At 45.5% G+C, this 15,711-nt stretch overlaps 1 protein-coding gene across 3 annotated transcripts in view; it reads right to left on the reverse strand.

Moving 5' to 3' along the window:
• LOC138472772 (anoctamin-7-like) overlaps positions 1-15,711 on the reverse strand; it is a 439,062-nt gene that overhangs the window by 257,495 nt on the left and 165,856 nt on the right. For all 3 annotated transcript variants that reach the window (XM_069611107.1, XM_069611106.1, XM_069611105.1), the window contains exons 7-8: positions 13,842-13,952; positions 5,482-5,647 (exon numbers count right to left, since the gene is read on the reverse strand). In XM_069611107.1, the coding sequence (XP_069467208.1) occupies positions 5,482-5,647; positions 13,842-13,952 (277 nt within the window). The remainder of the gene's footprint in view (positions 1-5,481; positions 5,648-13,841; positions 13,953-15,711) is intronic.

A 15,711-nucleotide genomic window follows, 5' to 3' on the forward strand; every position in this document is an offset into this window, starting at 1 on the left:
CTCATAGACTACGGTGGTACACACAAGTTACAATGCACACACATAGTCATTCTTATTACCTTGAAGAGGTACACTGAGAGCTGAGAACCTTTGCAGAACCCAGGCCTAGGGACGTCAGCTCTAGACAACCACAGTTCATTATCGTAGGGGTGGGTAGCAACGGACAAGAACCAATGGTGAGACCACCACACTGCAACATTGTTCTAGATAGTGACTTGGGGATGGACCAGGCCAACCACCTGAAATGCCAGGGCCACTAGAATAACATGTATAGTGTCCACTATAGGTAGTAAAATACTCAATACACAATGAGAAGGGCCGATAGGTTTTCTGGAGAAGGGCCCAAGAGTAAACCGGTCTGAGAGCTGAGAACGTACGAGACGTGCATGGATTTCTCCTGTTCCTGTGCTGATCCCTGTTGATTTTGTCTGTAATAAACCACAGTTTGAACTTTCCGTTGACTGAGTCCTCTGTTTATCCTGGAGAGGGTATTGGGCCTTCCAAGAGTCTGCAGACTCCCAGTGGCTCTCTGGCATACCTGGGAGTTCTTTTCAAAAGGGGTTTGCGCTACAAAGTCACCACTCAGCAGAGTACCCAGGGCTCAACAAACCTTCCCCCAGCAATGACGGAGGACTCAGCCAAGGGCAAGTTAGAACTGGCCTTAATTTTCCAAAACAGACAGGGATCATACAGGAAAAAACAAATTGTCCAGCAATCACAGCTCCTGAGCCAGTGTCGCAAGCTTTTATTACACAATTATGTCACAATGTCCAACCCTTCCCCAAAAACCAAAGAATAATCTCTATTGGGTAAATCAGGTGGTATTACCTATAGAAGTCACCTATATGAGTGGCCTAACTGGTCCTTCCATGTCAGGTGGTCTCGCCTGAGACTTCCTCAAAAATAATCTATTACATTGTTGTAGGGCAGCCGGATTACCTTTGGCCCTTGCCCCATTACAAACCACCCCAGGATTTGTGCTCCCTGATTTGCTGGAGCGGGTCTCCCCAGGCCTGAGACCCTGTTCTGGTTACAGCGCTCTGACTACCTTTTCAAGGTAATGAGAAAGACTGCATGGCCCCATTGTTGCCACTGGTATAGCCACCTGGCCTGGGAGAGTGCCTGCAGGTTGCAATGTTTGTTGGACGACAAATGTATCTGCTCTTGCCTGCTTTGTTGGGAACAGCTCCTCTTCCCACCATGAGTATAAGGACATTGATCGGCTCGGCCGAGTCATGAGGGTGAAGACCGCAAAACTGAGCTTTTCGGTCTGCAATTAGTGAGGATTTATTCTGTTATTTTGAAAGAATGTTCCACCCGCCTCTGTCGTCTGCTGTGGGCACCGGCCCTGGGCATCGTGCTGCAGAGTCTGCATCTATTTGCCCCTTATTCTGAGGCCTGTGGCTTAATGTAAATTCACTACATTCACTCTCTGAGTTCCTTATATATCTATGGTATTATTCTCCTTAGAGGTTATAGTACTCAGTTCTTCCAGGTTCCTTATACAACCCTGTAGCTCCATATGGTTAGTTGCAATAAGCAGTTGCACGCTAGCTCAGTGTACCTTTTGCTTTCTTGCGTTTCTGCATTTGGCTAGTGAAAAGGAAAGGCTTCTGACAGTATGTATATGTATCTGTCCTCTATCTACGGAACTGTGTATTCATGTTCTTTGTATCTGCACATGTATTTCTGCGTAACTTTGTGCAGGGATGCAAGATTGCTTCGTGACTAATGCTGCTATGTCGTGTTGTCACTAATGACGTCAGCACGATTGGATACTTATCATTAGTCCACCTGAACCAGCGATGGGGCCCTGGTATCCGCGAAGAGATTATCTGCTCACATACATAGGATATACTGGCCCCCCTGGGGGGTTGGTCAAATAGTGATTGTCATATCTCATTTCTCAGTCTACGGGCTGGTATGCGTATAGGGGACGTGAGGGCCATTCCAGGGAACCTCTCTTCAGTAGTTGCCATGTGGTACATGCACATCTCTCTGGTAGACCACACCAAGCACTCTGCAACTCTTTCACACAGTAACACCCATTTGATTTTTCTTGAAAGGAAAATCTGATCTTTGTTATGCCAACACCCATGGGTTAGTAGAACATGCCACTTCACATAGTGGTGCAGCAGCGTGCTTGTTTAGAGTGCCTTTTGGAAGAGGAAGCTGCAATGCCTGCTGCAGTGAGTCAGACTAGTTCCAGACCTTATGCAAGACTGACTACATGTATTTTGTTTTGTGAGTAAAAAACATTCTTGATATTTAAAAGACCATTGTAAATTCTCAAGACACATTTTTGGATTTGTCAATGTATTATCATGGCTAACAAATAAAATAGGATTGTTCTAAAAAATCACTTACATGTTTTGATCAGATACTACTTTTTAAGTTTCTGCAACCAATATGTTAGAGTGATTATTATTCAGTTCACTCTACAGAACTATAATATTCAGAAATACATTTTCTAAATATGCTCTCCTATGATTTTGGGCTACTCTAGTTTTTATAAACCTTTATAGATAATTTCCATGTCAATGTATGCTATGTACAAAACTTGTGTCTGGGTGTGTGTGTTTAAAGAACAATGACATAATCCTACATATATATAATTCTCTAAAGAGGATAAGCATTGGGGACTTGGCATTTGGTAGCACAGCCCCCTCTGTACAGACATCCTCACCATGAGACCAGGCTTCTTCTCTCAGTTCCACCTCTCTCAGCTCCACCTCTTCTAAAATTGTCTCGGGCTCACAGTGTTGGGGAGAGGATTGTTTTCATCCAAATCCCAAGGACGCCCAAATGAGTGTATATGTTTCATGGTTACAGACACTTTAATGTTAGAGTGAGTGTTGTAAAAAAAAAAAAGAAAATGAGCACCTAGCTCAATATCCATTATGTACTTAGTGATTCAATCACACAACCCTTGTATCACAGACATGTTTGTCAAATATAATGATCTGTGGTCATTCTTATGATGCAAAAATGCTCTTTGATTTTATGCAAAACAGACTGGAACACTCTGCATATCTTGGAATCAGAACATTCACTCAGTAATACAGGTGTACCATTCTTATTCTGACTACAATATTTACTGGAAATTATCATTAGAAATGATATTTACTAGAAATGATATCATTAGAAAGTAGCATTGTTAATTTTTTAAAATAGCCAGTTTACAAGGCCATTACAGTGAAATAATTGTCTTTTTTGTATATGGTTTTTTTTGCCGAGAATACACATTGGGCCTCGGTATTCCAAATGGGATACCGCCCAACTTTATTTGCGTTACCACCCACCCGTGCCGGCAATATTCCCGCCGGCTCATGGTTTGGGCAGTAAACGTTAATCCTCATTGGTTACATTGGACCCAATGGGGAATTTTCAGCACAATTACTGCCAGCGGTATTACCACATGGTAATTTTACCAAAAGTCAGCATTTTTCTGGAGTCTTTACCACCAGCATTGAGCAGGGGGTAAACACGCCATATTCATAAGTGGGCAGACCCTCAAATGCCGCGGTAACCCCATTACTGCCCCATTTAAGAGCTACCACCTAACTCGTGATGAGGCCCACTATCTTGTCTCCCAACATGTCCTTCCATCTTAGAAAGTGTGGTGCTCAGATTAAAACAAATTATCTGTTTCTTCTGTGAGGACCAAGCCCATATTTATTTTGGCATGCTAGCCAATAAATGATTGAGTGTATTCTGCTTTCCTTTGGACCCTAACAAGGTCTTTTAGAATTGCAGCACCCCCCCCCACAGAACCTATCTGCAGCCCCCTCACCATACCATGCATACAATGCACCCTCAGTGCGATAGTGACGTTCCTGCAGGGCACATGTGATAACAAGGTGTGTCCGTGGTGGATGACGCTGTTGCTGCTTCTCTCATTCTAATTTGATCTATAACAAAAATGGAAATCCCCACTCCACTCAAGATTTCTCATTTGGTCGACCTGCTTTCAGCAATGGCTGGGGTGGCTCTTGAAAATGAGCCCCTGACATTGGACTCCAAACAACAGAGAAGGATAGTGACAATTGGGAGACAGGGAGACAGAGATCACGCTACAAGCGCGTATGATACGGTGGGTGCACCTAGCATAGTCTAATTTGTGAACACGGGAGTTTGAACAATGCAAAGCAGAGAGTGTTATGACAGAGATATTGAAATAATATCAGGTGAAGACATACTCTAGAGAGGAGGTTTGAATGTTCCAGAAGGGGTGCTTCTAAAGAACAAGAAGGCACAGGAAAACATGTCTTGACTAAAACACACCCAACAAAACATTCTGGAAGGAGGTGGTTGATATCATTTTCTGTTATAAAGGGCGTACAGTCCTCTGCGAGATGGCTTCATGGTTGTTAAAAAAACGTGAAATGTAAAAGATGTCATGCATTTGTTAACAGTCTGAACGACAGAGGGTTTTTTTGTACTTGTTTGGCTCACTCTTTATGATTTTTGGTAGCACAGAATGAAACTGGAAGAAAATATCAAATTTAGCATCAAGAACATAAAAGTATTCAATCCTTTTTTCAAATCCTGAACCGACAGGTTTTTTTTTTTACAAGTCCCGAATAAGTGACTCAGGACACACTGAGCAAAAGTGCCAATGAGAAAATGCAAAGGGGCTAAAACTGTGCTTCCTTTGTCACCAGCAGACAGTGCAGGGCAATAAGCGAGAGAGAAGTGGTCCTCTCTGTAATCGCCCAACAGGAGGTGGGGCAGAGTGTTGCTAGGTCTGGAAAAGATCAGGGGCTAAGCTAATGTCGGGACTGGTGGGATTCGGGTTCTAGCTATAGCCTTTTGGTTGTTGTCGCGGAGCTTCTATCCGGGGCTACAATGAAAAGACCCGGGCTATAGCCCCCTCAGCACAACCCCCCCCCCCCCAGCAAAAGCTGCATTCTGAGCCAAGTGGCATGCACAGAGAAGAAGGCTTGTGAGGCCCAGACAAGGGCCACTCCCGCAATCTAAAAGTGGCAAAAGTTTCCATCAGCGAAAATTGAACAAAAATCAGGAAAACAAGATAAGAAGGATTCAGAACAATACAGGGGTATGATTTGTCCCAAACCAAAGACAGATCTGGTGAGTAACTATATCTACGGGGACCCATCAGGCATGGGTCTATAGATGAACCCTGTCGAGATTTAACCAATGTTGGTTTCTGGCGAGAACAGACTGAAAGAAAAGTAATATAAGGCCATGTAAATGTTCTCAAACTACCCAAAACATGCCTCCAAAAATTCTGAAGCTCTGACTCATTGAGAAAGTATACAGAGATCCTTCTAGAATGTTTACACTTCATGCATACATAACAATTTGGGACAAAGCAATATGAATAATGTAAAATCACTTATTTACACATTCCTAAGAGCTTCTCCTGAAAGGCGATGGTCCAGAGAAAGGGACATTCAAAGCCTGCAGCTATAATAATGATCCCATACTTGAGAAACAACAGGGGAAAGATAGACTCACCTAACCAAGCAAAGTAAATGGCAATTTTCTCTCCAAGGTACTCCCGGATGTGGTCAAGTGGCTGGTACTTATACCAGCAGCTCCAGCGAGCCCAATAGTGATGGAGAATTTGCCGTGAGTTCAGCTTCTCCGCCGCCACATCATACTCCGGCATCTCACTAGGGCCCTGGCAAAAAAACAACATACAAACACAGCTAAAGGCAAAAACTGTCTGGCAACAAACAAGCACCGTTGAAGAAGAAAGCATATCCAAAAGGAACAAAAAAGGAAAGCAGCACTGCAGAAGCCAAGCAAGCATCAAATAACAAACAAGCACTACTGAAAGGAAATACATCTCTGGAAGCAAGCACAGCTGAAATGAAGCCAGCGTGAGAAGAACATCTTGCATAGAGGAAGGGAAAGTGTCAGGGGACCACTGCAGTACTGTAACCCCTTGCAGGGGGAAAAATAACAAAGAAAAGAAAAGAAAGGTTTAAAAAAATGAAGAATCCCCAGCGCATGAGGCCCACGTGAGGGACTCTTCAAAACAAAACAAAACAAAAAGTATGATGGCCGAGGCGCAAGCGGAATGCCGTACGTTTGTGGTTTGCCCAACATCACGACGGAGAGTCGAGCCATCGCTGCAGGCGTCCTATTGAAATCAAATGCGCCATGCTCTCGGGAGTGGAGCACGTTTAATAACAATAGGGCGCTAATACTCTCGCATCAGCGCCTATTGAAAAATGTGCCCCCGTTGCATGACATGGGTTACGCGTGGGAAGTGGTGGTACCAAGTTTTGTTTGGTCGCCCTGTCAACGCTAAAGCCAGTCCTGCCTGGATGATCCTGTCTTTTCACTGCAGCGGCAGAGACTCTTCATACATTGTCAGAAGGGGTGGTGCATAAAGACTCACCAGCACAGGCCTGGGCACATTGTGGGGCCCTGTAAGGAACTCATGGTGGCAACAGTAAAGACAGACACAAGAGATCGCAGTCCAAGGGTGTTTATTAAACTGTAAATTCAGGGTGGAAAAATGCCTAACCTAAATCTAAATCTAAGATGGGAGCGTCGACCATCAAATGAAAATAAGGCAGTCCTAATGTGCCAAAATAAAAGGGCATATACTAAGAAAAACATATTGCCAGTCTTTACGCTAAATACAAAAGAAGTGTGGGATAGGGTTCAGATAAAGAAATGTTCACAAACAATACATCAGGATGTGATTGCCAGGGTTCACTCTTCCCCATGTTTTGAGCATGAGACACGGTGGATTTCCTGAGCAGAGCACACACTCGAGCTTTCTCAGCATCAGCCAACAGTTCTGTATTCGCTATCAGGTTCTTCGGTGGTTAAGTCTCTTTTCAATAAAAGTCTCTTGCCTTCGAGGCCTGATATTCTCAACAAACACAGTTCTGTTGTACGAATGCTTTGGGGCAAGGCTTCACCCGTGGGTCCCCCTCATCTGGGAGCAGACCACTCACAAGTTATATTCAATAAACCAACTACAAAGTTTCTTTCTCAAAGAACTTCGGGTGATAAACGTTCACCCCGGGATCTCCCTCGGCCGGGCTCAGATCCTAATTGGCAAGGGCAATGGCAATGCTTCCCTTCTGTTTGTCTTGCAGTACTTCTTGTTTCACAAATCTTGTCTTTTCAAACAATTCAGTGTGTGGATCCTTCGACTGGGTACACCCATTCCAACCTTTGCAACACACTGTCCATATGTTCACTTCACCAAAGCGGGATTCTTGTCTCTGTCGCTCCCCAATCAGCTGTCGGTCAAAGACTTTCAATGGTACAGAGGATTTTGCAAGACCCCTGTATGACCACTTTGACCCTGTGTTCGCCTTCTTCCAAGGCCTTCTGGTTATCGTAGTTACAATTACCGGGTAATCGCCAGCGCTTCCCAAGTGAGCATCCACGTGGTGCCAGACTCCTGTGCTGATGGCTTCCCCCCCTCAAATACTGACAGTTCTTTGTTTCTTCAAAGTTCAATTAGCCATTTGCTACTCTTCATTCAACACAGTTCCGTTTCCCATTGATACTCCTCTCGACTACCCGGCTGTGATGAACCGCTTTGCATTCTTTACCCGTCCAGTCAAGGTCGGTACCACAGAGGCCACCTTCTCTCCCCAGCTTGGTTATCAGCTGAGGGGGGGTCTCTCATACCATTGTCATCAGCTGCAACACACGCTGGCTATTGTTCGCAGACTTATTATTCCTTCTGCAGAGGTTCCACAGGCGTTGGTCAGAAAGGGCATGGTCGATTCTCACCTTTTCACCATCTCTGTCTGCGCTGTCTTTCTCTTCCTCTTGAACTGCTGTGCTGATTTAGCTCTTCTGTTGTGCAGTCTGCCTTGCTCATCCTGTACTCTTGTGCTCCACCTTTTATCCCTGTAGGGAAAGGAAAGGGCCATCAGGTGTGTGTGATTCTGGTCAATTGCCTGACTTTGCCTGACCCTTGTATTGGTGTAAACAAAGAGGTGTACCCTTCCTAGTGAACAGTGCTCAAGGCAATTATTCTATTGGACGGATACAGGGTTCTAGGCCTGTCCGCAATTTTGTGTGAAGGTTGGTCGGCTGAGTAGCAGATCCAAACATAAGGTCAAAGGTATCCTAACCGCTCACTGAGTTAGAGAATACAAAGAGTAGCAAGCAAAAATGTATTTGCTAATCATACAAACAGACACTTAGTACATAAAACTTAAGAAAAAGTTGCTGGGAAGTACAACATACATATACAAGAAATAATAATTAATAATACCATCAGTTAACAAAAAAGAGAGGTGTAAAAGTGAACATAAAATGCTGTATTGTTAGTATACAGATAAATCTCAACAAATATTTCATTATTGTATAATAATATACATATTCATGTGGACACATAGGTACTTTGTGAATTAATCCAAAAACCAAAATAAAGGCAAAGGGGGCTATATCATTGCCCAATTTTCAAGGTGTCCTGATTAGTGGAGAGTTTCCTAGTCAGGTTCAGTATTTCTTTTAGTTATAACAATATATGTTCCAGGGTCCTATGGAAAACAAGATATCTTTAAAGCCAACGTGGCAGAGACTGAATAAACAGAGTCTGGTTCAAACGGGAACCCATACACGCAGGTGTTCCCGGATTGTTACACGTTTCGGCGGATGTGCAGTAAAGTAGCATCCGCCTTCATCAGGGCTCTGTAGGGGCGACCCTGCAAAGTGTATAGAGAACTCCAGTGAGTAATGTTGTGGGATGCCAATAATCATAGGGCATAAGTGATAATACACAGGTTCTCAAAACACCGTGCCGGCGGCTTACCTTCCGGTGCTATATATCCCAAAATCTCAGTTTTCGATCACTAGAGGGTGTGGGGCTGAGCAAGGAAGGCCCTTGAATGGGTCCTGCTGGAGAGTGTGCGGACCCAAGGCAGTAGTCGTGGTCTACAACGTGGTTCTGTGTAGAGGACAAAGAGAAAATAGAGTGGTACAATGGGAGCTATTGTGCAACCCTCAATTACTGACTGGAGTGTCCTGCGGGCAAATACCATTGTTTGGTAAACCAGATACATAGGGAAAGTACCTGCAGGTCGGAAAGTGATGATTCACTGGGTGTTGAGTAAGTTAAAGTTGAAGTGTTGAATTTCTTCAAAACAGCTGGCTATTTGCTGAAGCGAGTCCTAGAGAGGTCCGGGACAGGGAAGGAGAAGAAAAACCCAAAGTGAGGTGGGAAACCAAGGCTAACTGTCAAAGTAACAGTTGATGATTAAGTTACATGCGCTTTCCATGCTGTGTAGAGGAGACATAAATGCAAGGCGAGAGATTTCACCAAAGTCATATGAACAGTAACGGGCTAACAGGGTGCACTAGTGGCGTTCGCGTCATGGTGTGGGTAAAGAGGGAGTTAATGTAACTCCTGACGTCCTTATGGTGTATGCAGGCATAATGTCCGTGACCGTGTGCTGGGAATGCAGAAGGTTGCTTGGGTGAGCTACGAACAGACCAATTACATCAACCGATGTGCATTAGTGCCCAACTAGACAAACTCAAAAGCAGTGATCTAAATACCTTGTCAGACGGCTCAGACAGTCCATCTGTGCACGGGGAAAAACGCTGTCTGACCGGCGGTGACCGCGAATGCGCGTTGTCAATGGTGGCGCAAGCGCTGGGTGCCGTTGTTGAAGAATCGGCCTCCCTAGCAACCACGCATGCGCGGAGCCCGAAGCTCCGTGACGCTGGCCAATCCCTTGTGACACGGAAGCGTAGTCGAGCAAGTTTGCGGAAGCGCTTTCTCGCAGGTTTGTTGATATGTTAGTAACTATGGTTACCCGGGAGGGAAGGTCGGGTCTGTAATGGCTCGACAGCTGCTCATGGTGAGGCAGAATCTCGTCCCTCGAGACTAATTAATGTGAAAAAGGTAATGATAATAAGTCCCGACACAATGGTGTGGGGGACATAGAAAACTGGTTAGTGGTAGCGGGGCGCATGGGCAAGAGTCCTAGTGCGTAGTGTACCGCCGCCCCAGTGGGTGTGGCTGCTAACACGCAAGTCCACAGGGGCTGTAAAAGCCTGTTGAGGACACATTGCACATGTGGTGGTACAACGTGTCCGGGGGTGCAGGGAGGGTGCAGCCAAGTGGGGTGCATTGTGGGGTACAGGGCAACAAGCTCCTCATTGGTGAAGTGGCTTAAATGAGGGGCTGAAAAATCTCATTCAGAACATGTTGGTATGTGTCTAGGCGGTGGATCCATCTGGATTCTTTTTTTAGAAGGCTGTGTTGGATATCCGGCCTGCCTTTCGTTTTTTCCACCACCCACCACAAGATGTCGTTGGGGGTGTGGTTCATAATCAGATAATGCTCCACTAAGGGAGCTGTCAGATTTTTACATCTGATTTTAGAACGGTGTTCCGAAATACGAGTGCTGACTGCCCGGGTGGTCTGGCCGATGTACCTGAGGCCACAAGGGCACTCAATACAATAGATCACGTTGTGGCTTTTGCAGTTGGACAGATCTCTGAGGGTCCATTGTCGTGCACCGATTGAGAAGGTTTTCATCTTCTTTGTAAATTTGCACGCGACACAACTGCCGCATGGGTGGTGACCTTGTAGGGGACGAAGTGTGCGGGAACTGCCGCATGTGGTATCTGGTTGGAAAAGAGAGTGTACCAAATGTTCTTTTATATTCTTGGCATGTTTAAAGGCGAACCTCGGGGGCTGTTCGTCCGGTAGGTCCAAACGTGCTGTATGCCAGTGTTTCTTGACAATTTTCTTTAATTGTGCCGTATGTGTGCCAAATCTTACCACACATGTCATGCAGGTCTCAGTGGGCGAGAGGTCTTCCCGTTCTGGATGGATGAGAATGTCTCGATTGGTATACCGGGCTCGTTTCCTGGCCTGTGCGAGTTGTTTTTTTGGGTAGCCTCTAGCTTGTAAACGAGCAGAGAGGGCTTCCGAGTGGCATTTGTAGTCCACAATCGAGGTGCGATTCCTCCAGATGCGGAGGAATTGTCCGTAAGGTAAATTATCTCTAGTATGGGATGGGTGGTTGCTAGTATAGTGCATGAGGGTATTCCTGTCCGTAGGTTTACGATAAAGATCACATTGTAAGGTTCCCTCCTTGTGTCTGATGATTAGATCCAGGAAATTAATCTCGGTGTTGTTATTGTCGATAGTGAATTGTATATCCCTGTTACAGGTATTCAGCCATGTCCAGAAGGCTTTTAGCTCAATGTCAGTGCCAGTCCAGATGAAGACATCGTCGATGTAGCAATGCCAATTAGTGATCTGCGCCTGCCATTGGTTCTGGTCTGAGAAAATGTAATCATTCTCAAATTTGGCCATATACAATATTGCCAGGCTGGGGACGAATGCCGCGCCCATAGCCGTTCCTTTAGTCTGTAAATACATTACATTATCGAAAGTAAAAAAGTTTTTACATAATGCAATCTCCATTAGTTCCAGTACAAAATTGATCGGGGTTTTACGGGGGGTGGAGTCAGCAGACATCCACTCTCGGGCACACTCAATGGCATCTGCTTGGGGGATATTTGTGTATAAGGACTTTATGTCCATCGTCATCAGAAGTTGACCTGTGGGGTCAAAGGTGAGGCCCTCAAACACTGAAATAGTGTGTGTTGTGTCCTTTAAGTATGTGCGTGTTTGTGTGCTGATGGGTTGGAGGAAATGGTCTACAAACTTGCACAGAGGCTCCAGAATGGAGCCGCGGCCAGATACAATCGGGCGACCATGTGGGTTCAAAGGGTCCTTATGTATTTTCGGTAGGGCATAAAAACATGGAGTTCTCCCCGTTGGTCTAGTCAGAAAAGTTGCCTCCTTATCAGAGATCCAGTCTCTTTCTTGTGCGTAGGCAACTGCGTTGCTTATTTCCTGACAGAGGTCCTTTGTGGGATGTTTGCGAAGGATGCTGTAGCTATCTCTATCGTTGAGTAGCAGCAGTGCCATGTCTTTATATTGTTTATTGTTCATTATCACCAGACCTCCTCCTTTGTCAGAGGGTTTAATGATTATTTTTTTGTTGTTTTATAGTGATGTCAAAGCTCTTCTCTCCGCTATACTAAGATTGTGTTTAGTTCTCATGGTTCTGGTTTTTAAACGGTCTAGGTCCTCTAAGATACATCTCTCGAATGTGAGAAGATTGTAGGGGACCTGGCCATCAGTTAGGGTGAAGGTGGAGTGCTGGTGAAGGCCAGTGTCATCTTTATCGATTTCTTCATCCAGGCCATGTTCATGGAAGAAAGTTTGCAGTCTCACTTTGCGGAGAAAAGTACGTACCTCCATTTCTACATCGTGCCAGTCTGTAGGAGCTGTTGGTACGAAGGATAGGCCTTTGGATAGTACAGATAATGACCCTTGTATTGGGACATGTCAGGTAAATGGCTCTGGTGTTAATCCATTGTCTTTCGTGTTGTGCGCCCCCTTTCGTGTGGAAAAAGGGGGCGGCAGTGTTTTGGAATATCCTCCATGGTATGCTGGGGAAAAGGTGTTGAAGGAAGGGGAATACCGTGTCTCACCCATTGGTGTCCCACTCCCAAAAGACGCCCCATCCAGGTGATCCTCCCTCACTGGTCCACCCCAAGGAACCGGATCGTATAGCGATGGCTATGTCCTGGCCACTTGGATGACAGATGCCCTGGGACTAGCTAGGGAGAGACCTTCAGGTTTCTCACAGGCCCTCCCCGCCAGAACGAGGGGAGCACCCAACATCACCACCACATGCCATCGCTGCACTCGCTCCCCCCACCTGGCTTCTCCTCAGTTAATGGCACTTCCAAAGCATAAAATTGAGTACCCATGATTGGCACAGTGTCAGCCTAGGCATTGAGTCTTTATGCAGCACCTTTCCCGACAAGGAGGCAACAACAAGTATTAGGAACGCAGGCTGCAGCGGTGAAAAGACAGGATCAAGCAGGTAATGCTTTTCGTTTTTCAGCAGCGCTGAGCAGAGCGCTGGCTCGACACTCTGCTGTGAGGATCGGGCAAACAGTAAACTAATTGTACTCTCTGCTCGCACGGAGGCCAGCATTCTTTTTGTTTTGTTTTGATGGATCCCCCAATTGGCATCACGTACCAGGGTTCTTCATTTTTTTATTTTATTTTCTTTTCTTTGTTCTTTTTTGCCACAGCAGGGGCTTACAGTAAAAAAAAAATCGCGCCCTACAATCCACTGAAGCCAACCACCTCTCAGCCTCTCATTCAAAATTAAAAAAAACGCAGGGTACAGACACTTCTCCACCAGAGCCCTCGCTTCTGGGGCAATCTCTACCAAGTATTGTCTGCCTCCAAATTTCTCCTTCAGTGGCATGTGGCACTTGAAATGATCCTTTCAAAGAGCCCGGCCCTTACTGCCCAGCTGGAGACACCTCCCAATGCAGGCCCAAAATGCACATGGATCACCAGTTGCACACAGTAGCCCTGGGTGACATAATACCTCCACAAGGATTGCTACACATCGTTTGTTGAAGCGTTGGAACCACCCACGGAAACATCCTGCAGCTAAGTAAGCAGCAATGGAACACCCCCCTCCACCCCCGCCCCTGTGCTGCTGCACCAGACCTAACAAGCCAGGGAGTTCTGAGCTGCTGCGTCAGCCAGGTAATCAAGTGAGATATGTAGAACCTCTCCGCAAGGCTGGCTGCTTAGCACAAAAAGGCAATTCATGTTGCAGTCTGTGCTCTATTAATTAATATGAACATATCTGGGAGCAGACTTGCACCGTGGAAGTAAAACAACCACAGCTAATGTGAAAAGACTTGGCTGTAATGACTGACCAAGCACTGCTGTATTGGAGGTTAATCCAAAAGCATGCAAGGATGCAAACAATTCCCTTCCACTTCCCTTCCCTTAAAACCTTGTGCTGAGGGTTCAAGAAAGATCTCACCTCATGAAGCGGGAAGGCCGCGGCATACACCCCCTCGTTCCGCAGCCGGTCAATTCCGATCTCAGCATGTTTCCTTTTGCCATATATGGTACGAGCCAGGATCTCATACACCTGCCAAGAGAAGTGAGTGAGAGATTGAGTAAGAGAACGAGAGAGAGAGAGTGAGAGAGAGAGAGAGAGATTATTATTATGATGATCTGAGATAAAGTGGCATCAATGATTGATTGCAGACTAGTGCAGACTTTGACACAAATGTGATCAGTCTTTACACACAGCAGAGATGGCTCAGGAATTCTCCATATGTGTGTGGTGAAGTGCAGGGTAATCCAGACACAACCCAGGTTCCTGTTCTTGCCACCACAAAGATGGCGGGAAACTGAGGTGTGAAGATGCACATGGGGGAGATGAGTAACAACAGACGCCATTGCTCTGTTCATTTAAATGGATTATGTTTGCTTTTTCAAATGTAGGAAAAAAGGCACAAGGCAAGTCGCTGGTTCAGGGTCAGAGCTTTCTGTACAGGTGCAGGACCCGTGTGTCGGCTTCCGCTGCGGAGTTCCTTCACCAAATGTGTCGAGATTCAGCGTGGGGAAACCATTGAATGTGTGTCCCTTCCGCATCTCCATCATTAGAATGAAGCTGTAAGTGTTCTCACTTTTTGGCTAAGTGCAGTTTAGATATTGGAAGCTAATTTCTGTCACAATGCACACCTGCATCCCCACCCCCAGTGTCCAGGAACACTTAGAGGAGTGGCACAGAACTCATTATAGGTTTGCGCCCTTGTTAACACTCAGACGCCTTTGTTGGTCTTGATGACTTTCAGCCCGAGTCCGTCTGAATCCTGCTTTCCTCCCCACAGTCCTTAATTAAATGGCTTAGTTTCTCATCAGCATGTGCACACCCCTTCACATTACACAGTTGCCTCAGTCAGCTCTCCAGGGTGCTTTTCCTTTCATAGACGTGGCATGGTTTGTTTGATTATGTATTGTGTTCAATAGCAATACGTCGATTTCTGTCTGGTCAGGCTCCTGGCCTGTTACATACAGAAGCTCACCACTGATTGTGAAATCAAGAGGCACATGTTCCACATTAGGGAACTTACTGGCGAGCCATGCCTGTTGAGGTCATACACATGAGGCATCGCTTCAGAGAAACGTTACCCTGCAATCTGAACAAATAAACTACAGAGCTGGTCCTCCCTTTAAGAGAGAGGTGTTGCTGCGGATCCTTTCACTTCAATGTATGGTACATTTTTTTGTGCCATTTTGTGTATGATATACTTACACACACATCACATTAGGAACCAGATGATTAATTCGCTGTTGCATGTTTCTATGCTGAATGTATCTTAAGTCACACTTAAATGGTATCCAACGGGAACACATTTTGGTTTGTTGATATCTGATTGCTCCCTTCAGTTCCCATTAAGCATGGAGTTCCCCTTTGTTCCACACGGATCCTTTCACCACAGCCTTTTGATGTTTGATATTGAATGGAAACCTGGACATTTGTTTAAAAACGTTGCTCCATTACATAAAGGTATCTTTTCTAGTTTCCCCCCACCCCCATCACCTCAGAGTCTTTCTTGCTGAGTGGCTGCTAGCTAAGCCAAGTGAATCCTATTGTACTCAGTGACTATTTGATTCCTGACTTGCTCTTCTGACCATTTCAGCATCTGCTTTTTGCATAGACAGTAGGTTATTGAAATGTGTGTATCTTTAAGCATTAGGTTACCTGGCACCAAACACTTCAGGGCAGCTCCCACTCAATCTATGTAAAGGTCTGTTTGGAGATACTGAGTGGCCCTTATGATGTCTATCAGTTCCTATGTGTTTGGCTAAGTGGCAATAAGGACTCTACTTACCTCCTC

The sequence above is a fragment of the Ambystoma mexicanum genome, chromosome 8, assembly GCF_040938575.1.
Source record: "Ambystoma mexicanum isolate Mex_15411 chromosome 8, UKY_AmexF1_1, whole genome shotgun sequence".
Lineage (NCBI taxonomy): Eukaryota > Metazoa > Chordata > Amphibia > Caudata > Ambystomatidae > Ambystoma > Ambystoma mexicanum.